This window comes from Ascidiella aspersa, chromosome 6, assembly GCF_963924565.1.
Source record: "Ascidiella aspersa chromosome 6, kaAscAspe10.2, whole genome shotgun sequence".
NCBI classification, from domain to species: domain Eukaryota; kingdom Metazoa; phylum Chordata; class Ascidiacea; order Phlebobranchia; family Ascidiidae; genus Ascidiella; species Ascidiella aspersa.
Window position 1 is genome coordinate 4,088,199 of NC_139452.1, and position 27,541 is coordinate 4,115,739.

General features: G+C 34.6%; 3 protein-coding genes and 1 non-coding gene across 4 annotated transcripts in view; 3 read left to right on the top strand and 1 right to left on the bottom strand.

Annotated features, from left to right (window-relative positions):
- The first annotated feature begins 618 nt into the window (after nt 1-618).
- Nucleotides 619-5,322, top strand: LOC146139235 (dynein axonemal light chain 1-like). The gene is made up of 7 exons (XM_083391909.1): nt 619-652; nt 965-1,074; nt 2,801-2,856; nt 2,991-3,046; nt 3,256-3,345; nt 3,657-3,747; nt 5,076-5,322. The coding sequence occupies exons 2-7, from the start codon at nt 1,040-1,042 to the stop codon at nt 5,201-5,203; spliced, it is 456 nt and encodes a 151-aa protein (XP_083248035.1). The 5' UTR covers nt 619-652; nt 965-1,039; the 3' UTR covers nt 5,204-5,322.
- A 434-nt stretch (nt 5,323-5,756) lies between these two features.
- On the bottom strand, nt 5,757-16,004 carry LOC146139236 (exostosin-2-like). The gene is made up of 11 exons (XM_083392005.1): nt 15,665-16,004; nt 13,717-13,884; nt 13,048-13,398; nt 12,431-12,560; nt 11,706-11,948; nt 10,377-10,563; nt 9,536-9,737; nt 8,622-8,718; nt 7,603-7,769; nt 6,864-7,049; nt 5,757-5,965 (listed from the first exon to the last, which is right to left on the bottom strand). The coding sequence occupies exons 1-11, from the start codon at nt 15,943-15,945 to the stop codon at nt 5,827-5,829; spliced, it is 2,151 nt and encodes a 716-aa protein (XP_083248131.1). The 5' UTR covers nt 15,946-16,004; the 3' UTR covers nt 5,757-5,826.
- A 1,468-nt stretch (nt 16,005-17,472) lies between these two features.
- Nucleotides 17,473-27,541, top strand: part of LOC146139237 (tubulin polyglutamylase TTLL5-like) — a 29,553-nt gene continuing 19,484 nt past the window's right edge. The window contains exons 1-14 of the mRNA XM_083391758.1: nt 17,473-17,613; nt 18,487-18,593; nt 19,330-19,412; nt 19,968-20,074; nt 20,550-20,680; nt 20,916-20,998; nt 21,758-21,912; nt 22,658-22,759; nt 23,703-23,902; nt 24,639-24,720; nt 25,406-25,467; nt 25,721-25,782; nt 25,948-26,001; nt 27,181-27,410. Coding sequence (XP_083247884.1) covers nt 17,498-17,613; nt 18,487-18,593; nt 19,330-19,412; nt 19,968-20,074; nt 20,550-20,680; nt 20,916-20,998; nt 21,758-21,912; nt 22,658-22,759; nt 23,703-23,902; nt 24,639-24,720; nt 25,406-25,467; nt 25,721-25,782; nt 25,948-26,001; nt 27,181-27,410 — 1,574 coding nt within the window. The 5' untranslated portion in view covers nt 17,473-17,497. The remainder of the gene's footprint in view (nt 17,614-18,486; nt 18,594-19,329; nt 19,413-19,967; nt 20,075-20,549; nt 20,681-20,915; nt 20,999-21,757; nt 21,913-22,657; nt 22,760-23,702; nt 23,903-24,638; nt 24,721-25,405; nt 25,468-25,720; nt 25,783-25,947; nt 26,002-27,180; nt 27,411-27,541) is intronic.
- Trnaa-ggc (transfer RNA alanine (anticodon GGC)) lies at nt 19,000-19,074 on the top strand. Its single transcript has one exon. It is a non-coding gene; the product is annotated as a tRNA-Ala (tRNA).

Here is a 27,541-nt window from a genome sequence, read left to right on the forward strand (position 1 = left end):
CATGAGTTTAAGATTTCATCATAAAATTTAATTCAATGCATAATCGTGCAACAGAAAGAGCTCATAAAAATCGTTGATTAGTTGCCAAGAAAAAATATTACACTTTCCACTTTTCGGATTGTTTCTGTGTGGAAAGACGTTGTCTGGTAATTATTTGAAAGTTTTTGTTTCCAACTGGAAAATTCTTAAAAAAAAATTCTTCAAAATTGCCGGAGGCCTGATTATTCACATGACATATCACTGGAATAGCAAGAATTACTCTCAAAACTCCTTTTTTGGTGATAGTGACTAAAACTAAGAAGTTCTACTTTCAATTTAACTCAAACATAACTTATTTGTATCTGTGTGTTACCAGGCAGTGTACAATTTAACTTGCTGACAAAACAAACTAAAAAGATTTGCCATGGTAAGTATAAAAAAATATAAGCAATTTATACTTGAAATAAATCAGTTTTTAAAATCTTATTTTTTTTAAATTTACCTATCACCTAAACTCAAGGTTTATCCCAACCAATTTTGTGACATAACTATTTTCATTAAAGGTAAATGGACATGTTAATAATTGTTTAAACTTACAAACTTTTCTAACCATTTTTGTTCATATTTTTATCAGTCAAAGGGTACAAGCATCAAAGAGGCACTTGCAAAATGGGTAAGTGATAACAGGGAATTTACAAATAGAAAAATTTCTTTGCACTGGTCTTAAAACATTGAAAGTTTAAAAAAACTTGTTGTTGGTGTTTTGTAGTTAAAAGCGCCTTTCACTTAAACATTGCTTGTGTAAGAAAACTATTTGGAATTTACTGTTCCTACCTACTTCAAATATAGATAGATACATAGATATCGAAAAAAAAAAAAAAAAAATTGACAAAATCAAAAACTGTTTTGCAATACCTTTAAATCGAGTTAATTTAGAGTTTTTAGTATTTTTTTAAACTACCCTTTCTTGTACTTTTAATATTAGGAAGAAAAGAATAGCGCTAAAGCATGCGAATCGTCTGAAGTCAAGTTGTATCATCAACAACCACCTATCGAAAAAATGGATGCTTCTTTGTCTACATTAACTCAATGCCAGTAGGTATTTCTTTGTGCATTGTTTAAAATGTAAAATATTGGTGGTGATAAGTGATTTGAGTATATTTGTACATAACATAATTATATGGGCCGAAAATTTATTTTTGGGACATATCTTGTTTTTGCCGCTATTCTTTTTTGGTTTCCTATGGCATGTTTTAGACCGATTTTTGTCCGAAGCTTTATAGTAAAAGTATACATCGTAGAACCTTCAAATTTTCAGACATGGCGTAGAGTAGTATGAAGGTGCTATGTAGAAGTTTATGAGGCTACATCCAGGGGCCTTTGCTTGGGGGGCAAGTACCTGAAATATTGCGTTTTAGCTCTCTGTAGCTAACGACTGCCATCTAGCAGCAGAAAAACTTTCATACAGAATTTGTTCATATTCGCTTGCTTTGTCCAGCTTGTGAAGTGACGAAGCAACTGAACGCCTGCTGCGCTTTATTGTTCGTGCGTGAGACTTTCATTGTGCGAAGTGGCTAGTCCAAAACTGGCCGCGTGCAACTTGCATTTTAGAAAGAAGCCTCTCTAGTAAAAAAAAATTATTGCTCTTACAACACAAAATATTTTACCACCGCAAATTTAAATGCGAATCCTGGAGGCAGTGTACAACTCTCTGTTAGCACCTGTTGTAATCGTTGCTCCATCCAAACATATCAACACCAAGCGTGAGACTTATTGTGCGGAGTGGCTTGTCTAGTAAAAGTGGACGCATGCGACTAGCCTTTTGAAAAGAGGCTGCGCTTAGTAAAATAACTTATTGCTCCTACAAAACAACACATTTAGCGTTGCAAATATAAATGTGAAATCTGGTTGCAGTGTGCGCCTCTCTATTTGCACCTGTTGCGCATGTTACTCCAATCAAACATATCAACACCAGGCCTAAACAAATTAAAATCGTACAAGGGCGCAGCAAGCAAAACATAAAGCTGAATGCATTAATTATTAAGGAGGACGTTACAAAGCTACGTATAACATGGCGTCATACTAAAATAAATATTAAGAACACTGCGTTTATTTGATTTCAATTGGCAAAACTTTCAATTTAAAAGGTGGTTTATAAGGCATATAAACTTGTTTTATATATTGCTCTAAACTACAGATTTAAAGTCTGTTATAACTATGATTGCTCGGACCAAGCCATGGTAAAAATTTACCCAGTAAAAGTTGGCAAAAGTATAGCAAACCATGGACGTCAAACCATTTTAAGAGAATGATAATATTTGCTTTTTAAACATGTTAGCTGGCCAAAGTGTAATAACATGCTTGTACGCATTATCTACGTAAATTCCATTTATCAAATATATGTTTCGATCATTTCCCAAATACTACTACGCCATACTTGAACCCGTTTCGCTTCAACGCCAGAAGTTAAGTGGGGATAGTTTTCGGCCCATATCTGTTTTTGCTTGCAGAAACAAGTTAAGGAAAAAAATATAAAATATATAATATAAAATATACAATACAAAATATCAAAAAATTAAAAAAAAAATTTTTTAATTTAAAAAAAAAAAAAAAACCAAGCCCTGAAAATGTACCCCCTGACAAAATATATGCCTGTTTCTACCTGCATTTTCTTGTAAATAAAATAACCACAATTTTAAGTTTTGAAAGATTTAGCAAGTTTTATTATTGGCCGAATATTATATTCTAAGCAAATGTTATTTTAAAATCAGTATATTTTAGTGTAAATTGTCTAACTTCAATATCTTTGTTTTGTTTTTAGACAACTTTCTTTATCCACAAATGGAATAGAAAAAATTGCTAATCTGAATGGGTTGAGTGAGTACAAAATTTTTGTTTTCATAACGATGGTATTATTTGTTAGGCCTTGGGGGCATTTTGTCTTTGAACTAATGTAAAAAGAAATTGGCTATATAAGATCAATTTTTTTTTAATTTTGTCTCTTGTTTCAGAGAATTTAAAGATTTTGTCATTGGCACGCAATAATATCAAGAACTTAAATGGATTGGTAAGTTTGCTTTTTTATGTTGTATTTATCCTAAAATACTATAAAGAAACAGTTCTTAAATCATTGTGAACGTGTTATATGTAGAGTTTTTTTCTTTCTGTTTAGATTTGAACTGTTATAAATAGTAATAATCAGCTTTTTCCATGAGTTATGTTTTATTTACACAAAAATCATACTTTGATTTTACTACCTGTGTCAAACCATTGTAGGAAGCAGTGGGTGAAACGTTGGAGCAGTTATGGATGTCATACAATTTAGTTGAAAAGCTCAAAGGAATTCATGTGTTAAAAAAACTGAAGGTAGTTTCAAATCTTTAGTTATCTTTCTATTATTCCTTTTAAATTTTTTAAAAGATTATAAACTTTTTTAAAAAACTGAAAAACAAATTTTAAATGATTGCAATTTGACATTGATTGATTATCTTTTAGTCTAAGTTTTATATTCCAGTGAAAATTACATTCTGCATTTTAGAATACCATAAACAAGCGTTTTTGTCTATTTTTTTTTGTCTATATTAATTATTGGTATAGCTTATTTTTTTTGTCTTTTTGCCATTTGCTGTCGCCAACATTATGAATTTAGCAACCACAATTTTTACCTGCTCCACTAGGTTTTGTACATGAGCAACAACCAGGTTAAAGATATGGGCGAGTTCCAGAAACTTCAGGAACTACCGGTCATAAGTGAAATTGTGTTTGTCGGTAAGGCTTGATTACAGTGTTGTAAAAATTTATTTTGAGATATGGAAAATAAAAAAATTCCAGGGCATTTTTATAGAATGTCAAGTCATTAATCAAAAAATCTTAAACATTTTGAAATTGATTTACAAGATTTTTTTAATTTATCCCCCCCCCCCAAAAAAATGGCCAAGTCATGAATCATTAGGTTAATAAATTTAGTACAACATATTTGTTCGATGACTAACAAAAAAAATTTTCTGAAAACCCTAGGTTATGTAAGGTTAAGAAATGGTCAGAAATTCTTAAAAATTTTTTGCTATGCGTGGCATTGCTGAAGGGGATACTTGTTTTAACTTCTGCCACACAACTTTGTACTATATTTTTTTTTGATCGTTGGAACACCCGATCCGTTAGAAATTGGGCAGTTTTAAACAAAACTGTCTATGACATTTAGGGTATTTAAAGTATCAAAAAGTCTGACTTTTAGACTTTGAGGTCTTAACAATACAGTAAGTCGACTAAACAAACTGCATAAGAAGATTAAGTTTAATAATACTTGACCCACCCGAATCCAAACGCTAACCAGCACCCCACCTCAAATATTGTGCGTTGATTTAATCTTTACATAAACGCTTCAGGTCCAAACAGATCAATGTATGACGTAACAATCCTATATATCCCAGAAATTATCTTATGCCCACCCGAGTTTGGGCTATTTCTCCAGCGTTTAAATAAATATTAAATTAACGTTAGGGTTCGGGTTATCGTTGGGGTTCAGGTAGGTAAAATATTATTAATGTTATCTAACACTTTATCATCTTTGGTGAACTTTTAACGAATAGTTTTAATTTATCTACGCTGAGAGTTTGCCTAAATGTCCAATTAGTCACAGTGCATTGCCGCGACCTCAAGGTCTAAAAGTCAGATTTTTCTGACATTGGATGCCCTAATTGTCGTAGACCTATTTGCTTAGAACTGCACAAACTTCTAGCGAATCTAATGTTTAGAACCTAACATTGTTTTTTGCAAGCCAAAAATATTTTTTTTATAATTAAATGTATAGTTTGAGTTAATTTCCCAAAGCGTTGTAAGTTAAGTAATATTACCAAATTGAGCGACCTTAATTTTACTTTTTTTTTCTTTTTTTTTGAAAACCTGCATGACGTTTTTGTAAGTTAACTGACAGGGCTATTTTCTTAAGTCGGTTTTGATATTTCTATTGAAGTTGCTAAGAAAAACCTGCGTAATGCGTTGCAACTAGATACGCTTATTTTAGTATTTTTACCTATTTTGATTCTGTATTCTGCAGTTCAAATCTTAAACAACTAATAACAAAAATATTTCATCAGGAAATCCATTAGAGGAGAGACTGTCAGGTGAGGGAGTTTGGGTTGAAAAGGTGTCGGGCCTTCTCAAATCCTTGAAAAAGCTGGACGGAATCCCGATAATTAAGAACGAGGAGGAAGAAGAAGATTGATAAAAGTGTTTTTTTATTAGCGTTCGCCTCAGTTTGTTTCATACACTTGTGCATACTTTGTTCACATGTGTGTAGCGCCCTTTTTCCTTGCGTTTATCAATACAACTTGTATTTTTTAATGTGTGTTTTTTTTTTTTGAGAAAAGTGTTGATTACGCTGTTTTAATGTTTAACAGCTCTTGTTTGAAAATGTGTTTTTTTCAGCAAAAAAATACTGCACATTTTTGGCTTGAAAAACAGTTTTTCAGAAAGGAAATTTCTAATATTCTGCCCTGAAATGCGCTTCATAAAAGAGAAACTATATCTATTTTAAATTGGTATTGCTATGTCAATGTGGCAAAGTATAAAAAAATATAAAATTTGCAATTAGTGCGGATAATTGGTTTTATGACTACTGTTCTAATCTTCACTACTAGAAATCCTATGTTGAGCACTCGGGGCGCAAATTTAAGCAATCAACTAGATCTAGACTATTATTAGGACTTTCATTTGACCATTTTCTACTAAACATCATATAAAATGACACCTTCTGTTGAAATATACAAAAATTAAGCGCACCATTGCGGTTTATTATAAAAAAAGGCAGACAGTAATACTGGCGATAAAAAAACGAATGTTTTGCTACTATAAGTTTCCAATATCAGGAAATTCCTTCAGTTTTTGCGGAAAGTCGTCTTTGAAGAGAACGGGGTCAGCTCGAAAGTTGATGCTTTTCAGCGGCAGCATGCCGTACGCCTCACTGAAGTGGTTTATACAAGTTGTCCTGAGTTTGGGAAGTTAAAAAAGGCTGGTTTAATGAAAACGATTTAAAAAAATCTACACAAAACAACTGATAATAATTAGAATGGATATACTGTTGCTGCCAGCAGGGATGCGGAGTCGGTTAAAAATAACCCGAGTCCGACTCCGCAGCCCTGGCTGCCAGGCATTGTTCTAATTGTAAAATTGTTCTTTCGTCAATTTTTTTTAAAGTACCTTTGACGATGTTAGTGGATAGCTGTAGCCTATATCCACCTTATTGTGGGTTGGTAAATGGACAGAACACCAAGGCTACGAGAGCCGGATTCAAATGGCGTTAATTTGGATTGTCTGAACTTAGGCATTTGGTCGGAGTCGGATTCGGGTTGTTTGAAACCTACTTCACCCTGGAAGTCAGGCCTCAACTTTATTTTCTATTATTACACTTAAACTTAATAATATAGGAAAGACGGCGAGAATAAAAAAATAGCACCTATCAAGAAGCGACAGGTTTGGGCTGAAGTTAACTGAAGCGAATTTCTCAGAATTTAAGTCGCGGGTCAAAACCAAACTCAGAAAAGTCTCTGCGGGCCGTTAAACTTTAACTGTGTAGACTCTACGCATCTAATTATAACAACCGCAAACGACTGTTAATCATGGATAAAACTATGATATTTTGCAATTGAAAAGGGGTCTAACCACAAAATACACATGTTACACTCGATGCAGAAACAAGACGCAAAGCGCAAAAAAATTGCTTCTAAAGAGTTCAAATAGCCAAAAAATAAGAGGAATGACCTAGTGCCCAATTTGTTAAATAGGTCGCGGGTCGTATGGTTTGCATTGGCGGGATCTGGCCCGCGGGTCGTAGGTCGCCCACCCCTGTTTTAAACCGACTTCGCAGCCCTTGGTTCAGACCTCACCTTTCAACCATGTGGGTTTCGTCGAGCGATAGGCTCCCTCCAGTGGTACACTCGCTGCATTTGAACTTTTTTCTCGGGGTGACCTTGATGGGCGCCTTGCCCGTGTGATTGGCAACCACGAAGTTCATGGCGATGTCCTCGCAGTTCATGTGATCGTCCACCCAATCTTTAATGTTGCCGGGCATCCTTTGAAAGACACGAAGACCAAATTAGTGAACCTATGCACCATTGATTGGATCGGTGTAACGGACGTTTTATTTCCAGCTCTAGACATAAAGATATTAACGGTAACAACTGAGTTGTGCGTTATAGCTGTTCTCGCTTTTTATTTATTTTTTAGATTACCGCATTTAAATCTTTTTTTGTCATTTTACTTAGCAACAGCATATATATGGATTGGTGTAGACCGTAGATAATGCATTTATACTTTTTTATACTGTTTATTTCAGGCTAATAACAAGCCTGCCAAACCTTTGAAAATTAATATCTCTCTCGTTTCTCTGTTCAACATTAAAAAAAAGTAAATTTTCATTAGGAGTAGGTTATGCACAAAAACAAAACAAAAAACTCTTGTTTTATTTATTTTTGCAGTCTGCCTTAGCAGCATATACTATCAGTGCCTTCTCACTTCAAAACGTTTAATAATACCTACTTCATTGTGGGTTTTGATGTCTTACTACGTATAATAAACATTGAAATTGAAAAAGTATAATTTTATAAAAACAATTCCATAACCCACTTGTAAGTGTACAAGTAGTTGTAGTAGTTGTGGTAAAAAGATGCCCCGGTTAGCACGATCGAGATGTTGTTCTTCCACTCTGACTCGTATCGCAGTTTGTGGTCGTCGGTCCAAAGATGTAAGCGAGGAGGGAAACCAACTATTCGATCTGGGAACTCGCGCCACACCTGGGATAAAAATTTGCAATTCGTTGTGAAATCACCTGAAGCCGAATTACAATTGTGCATTGTAAAATAGCTTTACGGCAATTTAGCCTAAAAGTTTCACTTAAAAAAAATGCGAAATGTTGTCTTCATTAAAAGCTAAAATTATAATCAACTTGTCAGATTTTTAGTTCAGTTCATTTGAAAAAAATGAATTTTAGGCATTTTTTTTAATTGAAATCCATTTTAATACACTTGTCAACATTTTGCTGCTTTAGTTTAAAAACATTCCAATTAGGATGGGAAATTATTATTATCTAGGTTGAAAAGGTACGAAATGAAGTGTAATTAACTAGCTAGTTTCAATGTTATTTTAGAAATGTAAAACTCGCGCCACACCTGGGATAAAAATTTGCAATTCGTTCTGACAATAGTGTATCTGGAAATTACTTTAATAGTGTATCTGGAAATTACGGAAATTTGGCCTAAAAATTTAGTTGAAAAATATGGCAAAGATTTCTGTATTAAAAGCTAAAATAATATTCAACCTTATAAATTTTTAATTCAGTTGATTAAAATAAAAGGATTTTTAAACATTTTTTGTTGTTGACATTTTTTTAATTGAAATCAATTTTAAAACAGCTGTCAAATTTTTCTGCTGTAGTTGTGAAAACATTCCATTTTATTTGGTTGGGAAATTAATATTATAGAGGTTAAAAAAACTAGAAAATGAAGTCAAATGCAGGAAACTTGCTGTATTTCATTGTTTTTTTGATTGCACAGACAACCACACTAAATTGCATCCCCTTACACCGCAAAAAAATCATCTGTATGCTACAAGTAACCACATGCAAACCTGCTGCAAAATGTAAATACCTGGAATCCAAATTCAATTTCATCGGAAGTCAACATAACGATGTCATCATCAATAGAAAGGACGGCTTCTGTTTTAATTTCATCAAAAGGCAAAAATCTAAAAAAAAATCAGAATCAATGTTGTTAAATTTTTTAATAGTTTAATAGATAAACTAAGTAAAACAAAAAATTACGTTTGGCTTTCCGTTTTTGTGCATAAAAATTAAGCATGCAAGTCAATGAAGGTACAAAGAATGGTTATGAATGATACTAATTTGCAAAAGAGGTTTTGCCCATAACACATTGTGAGGATAGCGGAGTATAAAAATACATTGATAGAACTTAAACTCCCAAGAGTAAGAACATTAAACCAATAGCCAACAAGAACCGGCGATTTTAGCAAACATTTTAAAATGAAGGTCATTCCTAAAATTTATACCGAAAAATGATGTACGTTGGCATTGATTTTAACCAGTTAATTAACCTACCACAGTAAAACCGGTTTGTAAATATAAAGTCCCTGTGAATATTTTACCCTTTTTTTCACAAATTTCTTCAGCAAGTTTAACTTATACACATGGCTGGGGAGACGGAGCCGGAGCTGGCGCCCAGAGCTAAGCATTTTCTCTGGAGCAATCAAATACATTGCTTAATCTTTAAGGTAATTTATTTTAAATGGGTTAACTGGTGGTGGTGGTGGTAACTAAGCTTCTGTACGCTACAAATCTTTTAGGCCTAATTAAAAAAAAACTGTTATTTATGAAGGTTTTGATTTCACGTTTTTTCTTGCACAAGCAAAGTAATGATGCCTGTTTGTAACAGATCAGATCACCATACTTTTGGTCTAGAATATCAGGTAAATATTAAAATAAAATTACCGGACATCTCTAAATAAAAACACAATGTAAACAAATGATGTCCATAACGGTAACAACCTGTTGCTAAGTTTGTTCTCGGACGTTTGAATAACCTTCCACTCGTGGTCGATGATCGGCCACTTGTCTCGGGGGGGAAAAGTTTTCTGCTGATTGTTCCAGATCACCAGGATCATGCTAAGCGTTTGGACTTTGTCGAGTTCGACAATTAGCCGAAACAAGCTTTCCACACGATCGTATGTCAGAATAATGGCGGTAAATCCTGGTAAAAATGTAATGTTACTGGAGTAACTGGATGCATAACCCTAGTGCCAAATACACATTTTTTGGCATCTTATCAAGGGTTTTCCAAAGTAGCAAATATTTAAGGATGCAATGCTATTTTAGTATTGTTCATAGACCACAAACAGTATAAGCTATGAAGTTATATGCTAAAATTTGTTCAATTTTATTTAATTTGCTAAACTTTATTTGCTATTTCAGCCTACTTTTAAGTTTTTTTAGACATACTAAGAACATTAATACTGAAGAAAAATGAGAATAGTAATCAAAAAGAAAATTACATTATTATATTAATCACCAAAAAACAAGTAATTCTTAGTGGGCCACAAAAATATCTTGAAACACAAGTCATTTAGACTACCATGATGTAGGAGAGATAGAACTGATTAAAATTTAATTTTCGTATCCTATGCATATCTGAGTTTTGCTTATACAAACAATACCACTTAAAACTGCTAAGCTAACTGCTTCACAAGCTTTTTAAACAAAAACTAAAAAAAAGTACATTCAAAGATACACTTTGCTTATTTCATACCATGGTTCCAATAAATGGAATTAACAAATTTGACAAAAAGGGACATGTCTATATCTTTACAAAAATTGTACTGCGTATACTTACCAATTTCCTTCGGAGATATGATAGGCATGGATAGTGGAGATTGAACACCACTATTTGCAATCGCATCAAAGTTCCATTGCTCATAAGTTCGAGCGGAATGCGGGAATATTCTGTCGTTGATAATTTGCAAGGTTGTGTGTGTGATGGCCGTAACTGATTTGAAATACTTCCTCCAGAAAAACATAGCCTGCAAAAATGAGCATACAATATTAAGAAACACATATCTGATGATTGTAACTGCTAATAGAAACATAAGTTGATAAACCACTTTATAGTTGCTAAACCAATTATAGTTGCTACCATATTTTTTGTTACACAACATGGCTGGATGTTTCAACACATGCAATAATCATTGGTTGGTTGGGGGTTCGGACCAACCCCCCTTTTTGTAAGTGACAATATCATTATTTGTTCGTTTTTGTGAGGGTTAACTCACTGCCCGAAGCAGCAATGTTTTTAATGTAATTAGTCACGCGTCTTCAGCTAACGCGAACCCAAAATCAAACGCGAAACGCTGTTTTTTGTTTCTTGTTTGGTCGACCGTAAACGCAGGATATTTTTCTGTTTTGTTATTCATTCGGGTTGGCTGATCAGCAAGTGTGTATTCAACAAATGACAACTTTTTTTCCTTGCTTAAAACGTTGAGTTAGGCGCTGTTAAAGTTACCGCTGTCCTCGCTAATATCAGATGTTGTTGTAAGACATTCTTTGACACACAGCTCGACGTAGATGTTCGCTAAGCGAATAAGAACCGGGAAAAACAATCTTCATTGTATTGCAGGTGGCGAGAGACGTGCTTGTAATTTAGCGTAGTCCCACACATGGTTCTACCAAAATCAATCGCATTTATTTCGCAATCTTGTTTTCGTTTTTCACCTGAAGTTAATGATTGCACACTAAGGCTACTTCTGATTACTTTTTTGTTATTATTTATGACGTCACTACAATCGCTATTTTACGACGTCATTAACGTCAGACGAAATAAAACAGGGAATTCCCCAAATTGAAAATTCTCCCCTTTTTGAATTTCTGGATACGCCACTGCCTTGTTTGATATAGTTATTATAAAACGAAGAAATGTTAAAGGAAATATTTATCAAAATTTGTACATGGGCTTTTTAAAATTGTTTATTAAAAATATCTGGAGATTTAGCTTAAATTCGCAATTGACAAACTTTTTGGTTAACGGAGTATAACTCCCCCTATTTTGGAATCACTTGGGAAATATTACAAGGGCTGAAAGATTTAAACCAGCAGATTGGATCTGTTTGTTAATGCTGCCCTAGACATGACATTTGACTACTTATCCAAAAAAAATTTTAACTCATACCTGATTTCTCTTTCGCTGGATTTCCGTGTAGGACAGCCTTCTCAGTATGGACATTACATCGGGCAACAAATCTTCTCGCACAACCACAGAAGCCTGAGTCCAATCCAGGACCTCGGAGAATGGAAGCACGTACGTATCGCAAGCGAACACAGGAATACAGCCAGAACTGAGAGCATCGGAAAGCACTGATTGGCCGAGGTGTGTTGTGGGAAGAATCAAGCAAAACACACCATGGTCCAAAATCTGAACACACAGTTTATTAATTGGGCTATTCGATTTTACATTTTAGTGATACTTCATAAATATTTTTTCAATACTGATAATCAATATTTTGTTTTATTATAGTGATACTCTACTTTTTTTAAATCTTGCTAACTGATTTTTGTTCAAACGGCACGCTTCTCAAGCTATTATAAAATTTTCGAACTTTTATCATTGGCATTGTGTGTTCTGGTGGGGGGCAAGATTCTGTTTTTGTTTTTTTTAATGATACTCGTTTTTATTTTTTGGTTTAGGGATTTTTACCCATAGTTTTACGGCAAAGTTACTGATGATCCAATTCCAAATAAGTCATTAGTAATGACTCATTACTATTGTTATTTAAGCAAATCTATAGGAGCAAGTGCAATGTTTTCTGGGGAACTGTATAGGTTTTTATTTTTTTCATAAAAAAACTTTTTGCGTTTTTATGTCCTAGTTAACACAAAAAGTGACAGAAAAGTTACTTCAGGGTAGCTCTCCTGTTGATCTGCTTTGCAGCGAACAGAGCTAATTGGAACGCCTTCAGGGGCGTCCCTGCATTTCTCCAAAACCAGAACCCCGGGTTCACTTGCAGCAATGTCGATCAAAGTTTGCCTTTAAACATATAAAGGAGTAACTTTGAATTGGTTGATGGCTGTGATACTTAATTTGTGGCAACATCGAGCAAGTGCTAACGGCTGTCTGAGTGCTGGGCTCAGAAGTGAAATAACCAATCATTTTTATCCTTGACATACCCTGATGTCACATTTTATCCGCACACATCAGTTCTTTGTGCATCTTTTGTTTTTACATATATATATATATGTTTCAAGGATTAGAAAACCTCAAAAATTTATTTGAGATGGCACAAAATAATGTCCTAGACATGAAAAACAGTTAACTTTTAAAATTTTATGATAAAAGATGAGTTTTTGTACCTGTGACAATGTCAGTAACTTTCTTGACTAATATGCAGGTTCCTTTTAATCTGCTATATAGCTATTCTCTTTAACACAAGGTGTTTTCGTAAAATAAATAGTTAAAAGTGTTTTAAACCCAGTAAAGACGAGCAAATAAGCAAATTTTACCCAAAAGTGCATACCTGTAGTCTGAGTGTATATTAGTTTGAGCGGACACCAAGGTCCATTTCCTGTACGCATCGTCAGCGGGATAACTGCTCCTCTGGTTAGCAACAGGGCTGTAGACCGGTATGCTGACGTCAAACTTGGTCCTGTAGGTCCAATGCGAAAAGCCACCCCCGGCAACTATGGCCTTGCCGTGTGGAATATCGAGGGAAGTACTGAATTCTGGAGCTGTCCCAGGCAGCATGTTAAAGATGAGGTGGTTCTTTCCATGGTTCCAGTGTTTTAGGGTTGCAAGAAGCCTGGACGCCTTGTTTCTGTCCACTTTGTTTTGGTTTAGCAAATCGATGGGGGGAACGAATAGGCACGCTCTGAAATAAACAGAAGCACACGGTGTTAGTTTAAGTGCGTAGTAAATAAAATTTGTCTACGGCAGACCAAATCTTTTTTTTTTATGGTGTAGCAATTAGAATTTTTTTTCTTGACACACATTTTCTATTGCTCCACAGCATGGTAATTACATCTAAAGTTTACAAGATTTTAAACCAGGCGGAGAGATAGAATAATGGTTTATATGAACATGAGTTTCCCAATTAATAGTTTGGACAGTTATTTTAAAATATTTTGTTTACAATAATGATTCAATGCACCGATTCACCATCCAGAGCAAAGTTATTTTTAAATAATACCTGGATGGGTCACTAGTGTAGAAACTGCTTGATGCTATGGCTGAGTAGAGTTCGTAGAACTCTCTGCTGATTGGCGAGGTTATTTTTTCTCTATTCTCGTCAACAAACTGATGAAGTGGGTAGAGGAAGATCTTTACGTTATTCCATTCATCGTTATTTATACCGCATCTGTAAAACATAGTTTATAGAAGTACATATGAAATATTGGATATCATTTTTCTTGGAACAATTTAATTGCACAGTTCTCATTGAATGAATTTATTTTAGTTACGACACAAGTTGTCATAAGACAAATGTTTGGGCTTCAAAGTGCACTGGTTAGTTCAAAATAAAGAATTTAAATCAGGAATCTATAAACACATGGCAAATGTCACTGGTTCTGTAGTTTTTGTATGTTATAGACAAGTTGCATTCATTATAAATAACTAGGGCCATTTTTATTTTAACCTAAAAAAAAATTTTTTCAACTTTATTTTGATCAAATTTTAACTTTATTTTAACCTAACGAAATTGCTTGTTTGTAGAGGCCACAGTTCTTCCTTGAATTGATGCCAGTTACCCAAACATAATATTTTGTCGATTTCAGACCCAAACGTAATATTTTGTCGCAAAGTCAAGGTGTTTTATGGATTATAAAAAGTGCGTCGTGTTTTTTGGCGATAGATTTAGCTTGCTTAGGCATTTTTGTATTACAGAATGTGAGTAGGCTAAAATCCAAACTGTTGATCTTCGAAAAGACCACGTTTATGAAGATAAAGTGTTTTATAAGAATTACTTTAATACGTAATAATAAATAAAATAATGGACAATTTGCGATAAAAGTTACCGCTGATCTAAGTGGGCAATTGTGACATTTTGCCTGCTTTTATGGGTTAATATGGTTTAATTGTGTCGCAGTTCCTGATTTACAAAGCTCCCACGACGATTTTTACAAAAATTACTCTCAAGAAACAAACAAACTTTGTCAAAAGCCATAATTTGACATATTTTGACTTTATTAAAAAGTTTTAACTTTATTGTAAATTTTGACTTTATTTTAACCTATAAACTTCTTAGAAACAGTCCCCTAGGTGCTGAAATCAACTTTATTCTTTGATTCGTGGACAGATGAGGTCCTTAAAACATTATAACTTTATTGACTTTTGCGGGCCCTATAAATAACCCATTCCTTAAAAACAATAATATATCAAAACATATTTTAAAACTGTTTAGAAAAGCTAAAACAATTGACAGATTTTTTAAAGCATTTTGGGGGACAATGGTAGTTTAATAGAAAAAAACGTATGGAATTGAGCGACAGTGACACAGGCACTGGTCTAGAATCCTACCACAACGGATTTGATTTGAGTTAGGGTTAGAGTTTGGGTGTGGGTGAGTAAAGTATTATTTAAATAAGAATGTTTGACCCACCTAAACTCACACCCTAACCCAAATATAGTGCGTTGATTTAATAATTGTTTGAAAGCTTTGGTACGATTGTAGACCAGCATTGTGATGCATTTATAGACTCGGGAAAGAAGGTTGAAATATTAGGAAAATCCTTAGTAACTTCAATCATCATTCCTTAACCAAGCAAATTTAATTATTTGTCGAGGGCCAAAAGTAACCAGTACCACAGTCCACATTGCAAAATTATGGGGCTAGGCTATTCAACCAGACACCAATGTAGTTTAAATCGACATATAATCACTAACGGATGCAAGTGTAAAAGAGCGATCTGGTCAAATAGCCTATATGCACCTTCTGAAGCCATTTTCAGGCTTACAAAGTAATTTAAATTGATTTCCCCCCAAAAAACATTTAAAATTTAACAGCTCGGAAAATTGAATCTAAATACTAACACTATACACACCCCAACCCTAACCGCGTAGCCTAATGATTTTTATAAACCAAGGCAAAAATCAATGTATTTTAAGAACAAAAAAAAGTCAACGGTTCCAAGCATTACTTGTAGATGTCGAAGCAGTTGTAGAGTTTGCAGAGCTGGTCGGTTTTGTCGGGAAACACGTCTTCGAGACGAACTGGCTTTTCCGGAAGGCTGTTGGCTCTGTCCAAATTAAGCGAGGAAATCGTACGCAGCGTTGAATCTTGATTCGAGTTTGGCAAGTTAAAAAGCTTCACGATTAGGGCGACACAAAACACAGTGAATAAAGCGAGGGCAAGGAGTTGGAACTTTTGCTTGGCCGGCATCGCGGTGCCGTGATCATTTGCTTTCGCGTTTATTCGCATGGCGAAAGTTCAAGGCCTTAAATACGAAATATAAACTACGAGGCTTTAAATTAATTCCTTGTGTTCTTGTTTATTTATTTATTTACTACAAGAAAAAAGAAAAAGTTCTACAACGATTCGTTCGACTATGATAAAAAACAGACATTTTAATCGTTTTTACGTTAGTTTTTTGATTTGAATGTAAGTATTTTTATGAAAAAAACTGTTATCAGTGTTTATAATAAAACCCTTCTTACTAAGGCATCAAGTAGAACAATAAATCAACAAGTACTTTTGTCTTGTTTAATTTTAAAACGGAAACTATATATTGTATCAAAAAAACGCGCAATTGTTTTTATTATAAACATTTTTTTGAATTTCCTATGACAAATATTATTTTTTTATGTAAATCCTTTAAAGGGCTCTCGATTTTAGAACAGAGTTTTGTGAGAAAATTTTGTTCCCCGTAGGAAAATAAATGCTACAAGCACATAGCGGTTCGGCAGTTTAAATATCTATGGTTGCTACAGCAGCTTAAATTCCCCTCAGTTAAGTGTTTTAAAAACACGAGCGTAGGTCGTTGTGTTCGTCATTAAAAACAATCACTTATTGTTTTTAGACGTAGAATTAGTTTTAAAGGCTATACCGGACTAGCTACAATATATGGAATTAATACTTAATTATTTCAAAAACGTTCACAAAATGGTTCCTATATACTTTGTTTTGTTTTATGTTTATTTTACGTCAAATTAAAAACCCCGTGCCATTAGGCTTAAAAATTTGTATTTTAGTTCATGCATTCAGACCTAGGGAGTGCACTGGATGTTTTTTGCGAATCCTACGGCACACTAACTCCATTGGAATCCCGAGCGCTGGCCCAGAATCGTAACACCATATAGGCTACATTATTTGGGTTAGCGTTTGGGTTTGGGTAGGTTAAGCAATACTAATAAATAATAATACTTGACCCACCACTCTTGCCCAAACACTAACCGACACCCAAACACTTACCTGTACTCTAACCCAAATATTTTTGTGTTGTTACAATAATTGTTTCAACGCTGTGATAGGATTCTAGACCAGCGCATTAAATTCATTTAAATCGACATATAATCACTAACGGGCCACAGTGGAAAGTCTGGCAAGTGCACCCGCAAGTTTTTTACAACCTTTCAAAAGTGCACCCCTTAAAAATCTGAACTGCTGTAAAAACAAGCTTGTGCATCCTTTTTTATCGCATGTGCAATATGGAGTGCATCGGAAAATCATAAAGTGCACCCAAAAATTTCAAACTCTACCCGAGGTGCACTTTTTTGACCTTTGTTGCACTTGGTCACCCGGAATTTTTTTGACCGAGCACCCACAAGATCTCGTGGAGATTTGCTATACTTTCCAGACTGGCTAACGAGTGCTTACGTAAAAGAGCGATTGGGGCCAATAGCCACTTCCTTTTCATTCTTCACAAAAGCAACATGAAATCCGATTTCCTTCCACTTCAATCTAACAGAATAATAAATATTATTCATTTATTGTTTTTTTGCAGTAGTTGGGCCTTTTAGGCTAATTAAGATCGATGGGTGATACTGAGGCGACCTCGGATTATTCCGGTTCCCTTTCATCGACAACTTCCAGCGATGAAAGTGAAACTGAAGAAAGAGTGAAGAAAGTTAGCGATAAAGACAAAGCCAGGTATTCTGGAAGATAAAGTTGTTTTTTTAATATTTTTTGGATATATTATGTCCTGTGTGCCCTAGAAGTAAAAGCATGAGACAAATCCTGTGTACTCTACAAGTAATTGCATGTATTAGCAAACTGAATGGTTATGATTTATTAGGTGTAGACATATTTTTAATCCCTAACTGATAGATTACTTACAAAACCTAATTAGAGGCTTTTAAAACCAAAAAAACTAGTACTTTCTTATTTTATCTTAACTGATATTTATACAGGTTTTAAATACATATTTCATATAAAACATACTTTTACATATGTGTACACTGTACAAGGCCTGTGATCTAGCCCAGAATTGTTGCTTTGTTCAACTATAACTGCTTTCGTAAACCGGAGGCAAGGAGCCTTTTAAGAAACCAAATCAGCCAATTAGTAGTGCAAGTGGCGAGCGAAATAACCTTAGTTGCAGTGAGGTTTCAACACATAACCTGCGATATAAACGATAACGACACTCATATCTTGTTTTTGTAATAACTCTCGTAATACACTAAGCCAACAGGTCATTTGATAGGTAATCATAGATATATACAGCATAGCCTTTATAATTATTATATCCTTATCTTTACAAGAGAGATATACAAAACATTAAATATATGAGCACTCATTGTTTTAAAACATGACATTCCATTTATTTATATATATATATATATATATATATATATTGTATAACATAATGTAGTACAACAAGCTGATCACTGTTGTATATGCATATACAAATGTATATTCCTATTTACATTGAAATCCAATTACATCATAATCATTATCCATATTATACAATCCTATATATATAAACAAGTAAAATAATATAAATTTTGTGCTATTAAATTACAGTGAATCTTCACTCCTTTGGGTTGGAAATGGCATCAAGAAATGTCCGCTGATCATTTTCAGACCAGAGAGCATCATTTCAAGAGAGCGAAAACTTAAATCCATTGGAGGTAAAGATCACCATTGTGCTTTTAATGTTACCATTTGGTTTTCAAGTTAAAGTTCTTAAAAACTCTTCAAATTCATAATATATATATATATTCAATGAAACATTCACACAAATGTGTGTTAATAACTGAGATCTAGCCCTTTGAAGCTGCTTTTTGACCAACGACTACGGCTTACATATAATTAGTGCACCGAAAGCCATCGCAGACTCACCGAATCTGTTGATCTATGATGCAAGCAGAGCAGACTAGAAAAACAACTGCTAGATCTCAGTTATTAACACACATTTGTGTGAATGTTTCATTGAATAAATGATATGGTACTGTGGATCCCCTTCTATGAGGTTGCTTGTACTAACAGATTTGAGCAAGCATTGGCATAATATGGTTGTGACTCGTTCCTCTCAGAGCCTGCATAGCTCAGTTGGTAGAGCGACGGTCCCGGCTTGACCGGAGGTCGTGAGTTCGAACCTCACTGCAGGCTAGTTGTTTTTCTAGTCTGCTCTGCTTTCATCATAGATCAACAGATTCGGTGAGTCTGCGATGGCTTTCGGTGTACTATATATATATATGTATATATATATTGCAAAGAAGCTTATTGCAATATAAGATATCTTTCAATTTACTACCGGTATATATATATATTGTTTCACAGTGTGAGGTGTTTTGATTAGACTTGCTTTAGAACTGTCATTCCAAATTTAATTAAGTTTTTTTTGTTGTGTATGTTTCTTTGCAGAGAAATACCATCTTTCGTACAAAATGGTGAAAACAGAAAGCAAGCTTGTGAGGTCGTTGCTTTCCGCGTATGGTTTTCATGAGGTACGTTGCTTAATTTATAACAACAAAAAAACACTGTTTGGAATTTGCAGATAATTTTTAAAAGCATTATTTTTCCGAATATAAGGATGAATATTTCAAATACATCTAGTTTTATACATATATTCATTTTAATTATATAGAAGGACAATTGTCACACTTATAAGCTAATGCACCAGGGATAAGAAGCACTGTTTACTCTTTGTGCTATGTGTGATTTAATTGAAATTATTTTCATATAAACTTAACTCTTGCTGCCAGGCATAATATTAATAATAATAATAATCAAAAACAGCTTGTCTGCTAATTGTAATTGTTAACTTTTTGTTATGGCCAATTGTTTCTTTTCGTTATCGCAAATTGTCTTACCGTGTTGTTGTTCAAATTTTTTTTTCTTATATTTTTTTCTTTGTGATTTTTCATTTGTTGACAACGAACGCTCGGTGTCATTCACCCTAAAGGAGGCACTTTGAATAGGTTGGCGAAAGGTTGGTTAACAAAATTACAATTAAAAGAGGAGCTGTTTTTGATTATTGTAAAAATAATTTTTGTTGACAGGTGCATCCCAACAGTGCTGACTTCAACTTGATGTGGACTGGTGCCCATCTTAAACCTTTTTCGCTGAGAACGCTGCAGGATTTTCAGAAAGTTAACCACTTTCCAAGGTTAGTAAGCACATTCATTTCTGCTTTCCATTCTAAATTGCCAACTGATTAGACTTCTAAAAATACCTTGGTGACCAAGTACAAACTTTGTAGTGTATTTATGGTTTCATCGAGACCAGTTCATGGGCCAGATCAGGGTGGTCCAACTTCTTTTCATCGCAGGCAAACAAGGTTTATTTTATCTTGCGGGCCAATGTTTTTAAATTCCGATTCTTAGGCTTATTGCTGGCAAATTATACCTAGTCTATGGCATTTATACTAACTTTATGGAATGTATACCTTTGTTCAGTTACGGTACTTATGAAATAATTTCAACAACAAGCAATTAAAAAACAAAAACTGAAGTGATATTGCCAAATTGAACCAAAGCTGACTATCAGTTCCCTGCAGTTGGACCACGCTGGGTCAGATCATTGTTGCATGCATTTGTATACAGTTTGCTGCTTCCTTAAATTTGTGTTTTTTGTTCCTGCAGATCGTATGAAATCACACGAAAGGACCGACTTTACAAGAACATTGAACGAATGGCTCACACCAAGGGAGCAAAGCACTTTGACTTCATTCCAAAAAGTTACCTCATGCCTTCCGAATATCAAGAATTTTGTGGTAATTTGCTCAACATAAATATCATATCTTAAAGCTCTGCAAATTAATATTTTCAAATAGGCAACTAGAATTACTTTTATTTTTTTACCGTTATTTTTACCTAACTCACAAAGTAATAAGTGTAAAACCTTCACATACTAAATAAATATACCCTATTTATGTCTAAAAATAAATGAAATTTTACATGCAGTATTCTAAATAAGTACTTTACTTAATCGCAATATTTAATCTTTAGCTGCTTTTGTGAAAGAAAAAGGATCCTGGATTGTGAAGCCGATTGCTTCATCAAGAGGTCGTGGAATCTATCTCATAAACAACGTGAGTGTTTGCTTATCCTTGTTAGGAATTACGGCTACCATTGTTACTTGTGGTAACATGGCTGGAAACAATTAAATACCTCTGCAACCTAATCCGTCTTGTGAACCAGTAGTAAGTGCCGCCCATAATTGTAGATTCATCAAAGCAATTAAACTTATTGTGTTGATTAGCACAAAACCAGCATAGTTTTGTATTGTTGTAAGACTTTTGTACAAAAAAAAAATGATAAAGCATTCTACATTTTTTAATTGAAACAATAACCTAACTAAATTAGATTACAATACTACCATACGAAAATTAGATATATTTTAATTTGTAAACTATTCTAAATTAACAAATCTTCCATTGAAAAATTGAAAATGTTCTTGTAAGAAACTGAATGTTTTGACTCATGAGCCTAATTCATAATAAACTAAAAGCAATGTGTTTTCTGTGAGTAATACCGTTTTACGCATAAATAATTCAAGATTAAAACATTTGCCTTCGCATAAAAGCATTACAATTACATTGTTTCTAAAAAAAACAAACTAAAACTAAAAAAATATTGTCTTAACTCCCAGCATTTGAATTTCTTGTATGCTACTTAACTCCAGGAGGACATTTTTTAGGACCAATTAAAACAAAACAAAGTTGTCCAATTTAGCATATGGTTTTTCGATATTTTTTCTGCAAATTCTTGCTTACTGAGCCCAATCAGCTACAGATGTCAAAACGTATGAAAACTTCCTTATAAAACTCCCTGTTTTTTTGTTTTCCTAGCCTAATCAAGTTCCCCTCGAAGACAACATCATGGTTTGTCGATACATCAGCAACCCCCTTTTGGTGGACGGCTTCAAGTTTGACATCCGAGTTTATGTGGCCGTCACCTCATATGATCCCCTGCTAGTTTATCTCTTTGAAGAAGGCCTCACCAGGTGATTGATCGGTGGACATTTTTAAAAAACAGAACTGGATTAAAGCCCTTCTATTAAAATAATATTATTTTAGGCAGCGTTTTTAAAGTTATTCTATCTTTACTTTTTTACATGAATATCAAATTTACCCCCGATATATAAAGTGGTTCTAATTTATTGAAAAAACGAAGGTAGCAAATTACATCAGTTATATTTAGTGCGACGGTTGCCCTTGTTATTTTGGCAACGAGTTATTCAATGTCGATTCAACATATTAAGTCGGTTTCGTGCTTTAGATTTGATAGTAAGCAATGCAGAGAAGCTGTTTCACACAGGTTAGTTAAAAACGGAACCAGAATATTCAGAGTTTGAATACATATCTTCGGATTTAACCCCTAAAAAAGGAAACTTACCCCCTGGGGTGAATATACACCAGGTTAAGAAAGGCTAATTTAAATGGTTTTAACAGAATATGTCATTTTGTTTTGTTTTCTTTAATAACTTCAATTGTATTTCAGGTCATTGCTTTTGCAAGCATGGTAGTAAACATTATACAAAAATCAAATTAGGAATATTTCTTATTTAAAACAAGTTATACATTTGACACACTGACAATGTTTTTGTTTTAAGTAAGGTAATGTAGGCAAACATAAACACTCAATAAAACTTCAACTAAAGTGGTTAGAAACCACACGTGTTTAACATTTGCCATTGAACTTAGAGTATAAATTAGACACCTCTAATTGTGAAATGATATTTTCTTCAGATTTGCAACTGTGAAATATGAAAAGACCAACCGACACCTCAAAAACCAAATGATGCACTTGACCAACTATTCAATAAACAAAAAGAGCCACGATTATGTTCGGTAAGTAGTTAAGTAAAACTGTCTGATTTTCTGCCTGTTTTACCACTGGTCCACCTGTTCGTTTTTCTGTCTGATTGTTTGGACGCCTTTCTTTCTGTTTGTCCGATAACCCATCTACTTGTCGGCATGTCTGTCTGAAAGACTGCTTTTTGGTCTTTCTGCTTTTCCGTAGTTTGTCTACCTGTCTGTCGGAATGTATGCTTGTTCGTCCGCCAGTCTGTTTGCCTGAATGTCTGCTTGTCGCCTTGTCTGTCTGTTTACCCGTCTGTCCTTTTGCCTGTCTGTCTGCCTAATTGGCTGTCTATTTGCTATTTCATCTGTCCGGCTATATATGTGTGTCTGTTCGGTTGTTCGCTTCTCTCTTCATTTTGTTTACGCTTGCCTGTCTGTTTATCTTTTTGTCCTTTTGTAGTCTGTCCGCCTGCTTGTTGGTCTGCTTGTCCGCCTGTCTGTCCTATTTTTTTTACTGTCTATGCACTTGACTTTTTGTCTATTTATCTGTCCGCTTGCTTTTCTGTTTGCTTATCCGCCTGTCGTTAGCTTGTCCTTCTGTTTACCCATCTGTCGTCTTGTCTGTTTGTCAAGTTTGTCTGTCGTATTGTCCGCCTGTCTGTCTGCATATACGACTGTCTGCCTCTCTGCCTTTTTGTCCTCCTGGCTGTGTATATGTGTGTCTGTCCGGTTGCTCGCTTCTCTTTTTGTTCTCGTTACGCCTGTCTATCCAATTTTGATTCTTAGCACAATACATTATGTGTTTGCAGTCCTTTAAAACTTCTTCCCTTCAGTTGCGAAGACCCTGTCTGTCTCCCTGCCCGTTTGTCTGTCCGGATGTATGTATGCGTGTCTGTCTTATCTCCCTTTTTATCTGCTGCCTGTTTGTCCAATTCAGATTCTTAGCACATCCACTTGTGCTTGCAGTGCTTTAAACTTTCTTTCCTCACAGTTGTGAAGACCCTGACGTTGAGGATTACGGCAACAAGTGGAGCATGAGCGCGATGTTGCGATATCTCAAGCAGGAGGGGATAGACACCGCACAACTCATGGTGAAGATCGAAGCTGTCATCATCAAGTCCATTCTGGCCGCCGAACTTCCGATAGCGACAGCTTGCAAGATGTTCGTGCCTCATAAGGAAAACTGCATCGGTGCGTCTATTTTTTCAGTTGGTTTTGGTGTTACGGTATTTATGTCACTGTTGTACGCTTGTACGCTCACATTTTTTTTCTTGAGGCATTTCTTTTAACACTTGTGTTCTGCGGTGCATTATACAAGTTAGCTAATTTTGTATGTAGGATTTTCTACTGTTGGGATATAGCCTTCCATAATTTGACAGGATATTCCTTTTTTATGTGTAAGTGTAGTTTAAGTTTGAAATCCTTGTCCAGCAATTACATTCCGATAACAAGGCCCACAGAAATTTGGCATATATTAAAACTCTTACTAAAACACTGCTTCAATTGTTGATTGCTTTATTGCAGCGTTTCTCAATGCGCCATGGAAGGCTGCTAGGTGCGCCGCGAGCAATAGTAAAAAACATATTGAAATAAGTAAATTAATCGGAATAAGACTTTAATGGACAAAATAACGTTTTTAGTCTCAAAGGCTGGAAGTCCCTTTAAAGATATGCAACTATAAAACCCATATAATAAAAAATGCAGGCAATTTAAGAGAAATGTCGGTACACCTCAAAAAGTTCGCGCTCGCTTCGCTCGTAAGGTGTGCCGCCACGTTTTTATACGTCTCTAGGTGCGCCCCCAAGTATAAAAGGTTAAGAAACACTGCTTTATTGAAAGGCATCGATTTTTTTCGTATTTTTTTTTTAATTTCATAAATTCATAAAGAATACTCGAAACTGATTTTCGTTTGCCGTGATTGTTACAGAGCTGTACGGGTTCGACATCTTGGTGGATGAAAATCTGAAGCCCTGGATATTGGAAGGGAACCTATCTCCATCACTGGCTTGGTAAGTCGTGTGCAGGTGTTTCTTTATTTTTTGTTGGCTAGCAATTATACGCCATTCAAGTATATTGTAGAATCCATACATGACAAGTAGGGATGTTTTAAGTAGATTATCGGATTCTTAGTTTCGAATCCAGTTTTGTCGTTTATGTCGAGTAATTGGAACCGATAGGATTTCTTTGTTTATAAAACAATTTTTTTTTTTTTTTTTTTTTTTTTTTTATTAATAAAATAGATAGCGAAAAAACGAACAAGAAAAACAAATCAAAATAGTGAAGCTCTCAAGCAGCTAACGACCATTTACTTTTGTGTTTTGTCATACTTAATCTTTTTAAAGCCGAATATCGCTCGGAAGTTTGCCCGGAAGATAGCTTATAAAACAATTATTGTGCTTGAATGAAAGGTAGCCATGTAGGGCGACGTCTTGCGATTATTTTTTTGTTACAAAAAGGTATAATTTGAAAAATACCCCTAAAAAAATAAAGGTTAAATAATTAAATATTTTTTAAGGACTTGATATTCTGGATTCGTTATTCGAGAATCTAGATAGAAATAGCAAAACGCAAGGTTCATGAAAATTTATGGTTAAAAAAAACTACCAAATTTAGGTCGAAGTTATTGATCGGTCATTTGATCACACACTAATAACAAACATAACAGTTACCATATTTTATATTTATTAAATGCAGTGATGCGCCTTTGGATCTCAAGATTAAATCCAGCATGGTAGCCGATTTCTTCAGTTTGGCAGGTAAAGTCCGTCTGTTTTATTTAAATGGTGTTTATTTAGAGATATACCACGATTTCGAATTGCTATTCTTGAGACAGTTTTCAGAGAGAACCAAAAATATTCAGTATGCATATAATCACAAAAATGTTGTGACTTGTGACATATTATTTATAAGCAATTACTCTCTAAAAGATTGAAAAAGTTTGAACTTTTGAGATGATTAACTTTAAAAGTACTCTTGATTATTGCAGTATAAAATATGTCTATTTTTTAGGATTTAACTGCATCGATCCAATGACGAGAAAGCAAAACAAAAAACATTTGGACGTTATGCGGGTAAGTTGTGATGTTTATTCAGCTTCTAGACCTGTATAACTTTGTTTAGAAATGCTTAAATCATCAAGCTTAGAAAATTTTACAGTATACTGTCGAAGTAATGTATGGTAATATTTCTTTGCTTGACTTCAAATAAAAAGGATTTTCTGCTTTTTTCTGTTGAAGAGACCCTATTCTGCTTCCAAAACAGCTTCCCCGCAGAACGCAGGTTCTAACCTGGTAAGATTAGCCACTGGTGCTTGACGTAAGGTTGCAAACTAAACCGTGTGGTTTCACTTCAAACTGACACTTCTAACCTATATAGAGAGTTAGCTTTTTGGCTTGCTATGTGTGTTTGGTTAACGTGTTTTAAAGTTTCCATGAAGCTTCGGCTTCAATGTAAGTTGTGTGTTGGGTTTGGTGCCTTTCTTATTTTTTATTGAAGTCGGTTGATTTTTGATATTTACAACATCTTACTGATTTTGCAGTCGCTGATGCGTTTTTTTTTATTTTTATCACGTTTTTAACGTTAGCGTCTTTTTGTTTAGTTCATAAGGGGTCACCAAGCTACGGGCCGCGAGCAAGATCCATCCCTCTGGGTTAATTAATCTGGCCAACGGCATATATTCTTAATGAAGACCCTGATATAAATTTGTTCACAAGAGAAATGCAATTTTCTTTAAACTGATCTTTTTGCGAAAAAGAGATGAAACTTTTTACTTCTTCCTAAGCAAAGAAAAGCAAGGCATGAAAAAAACAACCTGAAATAAGGGTGTGATTTTTTAGTCTTATCTCTACCGACCACCCTTTTGACTTTTTTGCACGTTTAAAGTTCCCAGAAAGGGAACTTTTTATTTAAATTAGTCCCATTAAACGTTGCTTGAACAGCTTTAAAAAAAAATATTGAGACGTTTACTCTAAAGTAGCCTAACAGGTTACTTGTACTGTTAAAATGATAAAAAAATGCTCTGTAAATACATGAAACCAGATCACTTTTACCATTGAAATTATTAAAAATGTCACCTTTGTCCTATTAGTGGCCCTAAATGGCTACGTTAACCATATAACCATAAAATAAGCCAAAAGGTTACTCCATCCTAAACATGTTCACATTTCATAACGTAAGGGGCGAAATCATCCCCCAAACGCCCCACCCACCCTTTCACCCACATCCTTTAAACCAGGGAACAGCGAAAATTGTCACCTTTGCCATAAAAATAGCAAAATACAAATGTACAATTAAAAGGGCGTATACAAATGTTGGTTATATTTGATTGCAAAAAAGGTCTCTTTCACTATTAAAATGCCAAAAAATGGCAAAAAAGTTACTCAACACTAAACTGTTCACATTTCACAAAACAGAATGCGAAATCAGCCCCCAAAACGACCCACCCTTTTTACCCACCTCCTTTAAACCAGGGAACCGCAAAACGTCCATCTTCGGCTGCCACAGTGCCCAAGGACGTCTCTAGTGGCGGATTGAGCTCAGAAGAGGCAAAGGTTTTAAAGATGGCGAAGGAACAATATCAGCGCCGAGGCAGCTTTGTTCGTATCTTCCCCACAGCTGAGTCGTGGGAACAGTACGGCTCCTTCTTGGAGTACAAGTCCAGTCTGAACCACATGCTAGCGCAGAAGCTGTTTCCCGACTTGTGAGTACTAAAACTCATTATAACTTGGAAAATGGTCCAAGCAGGCATGCCGGATACTTTGTATATGTTTTATTCCGAGTGTTTTTAAGTGTGGTTATCAGATAATAATTGTATATTATGTATTAGGTAAA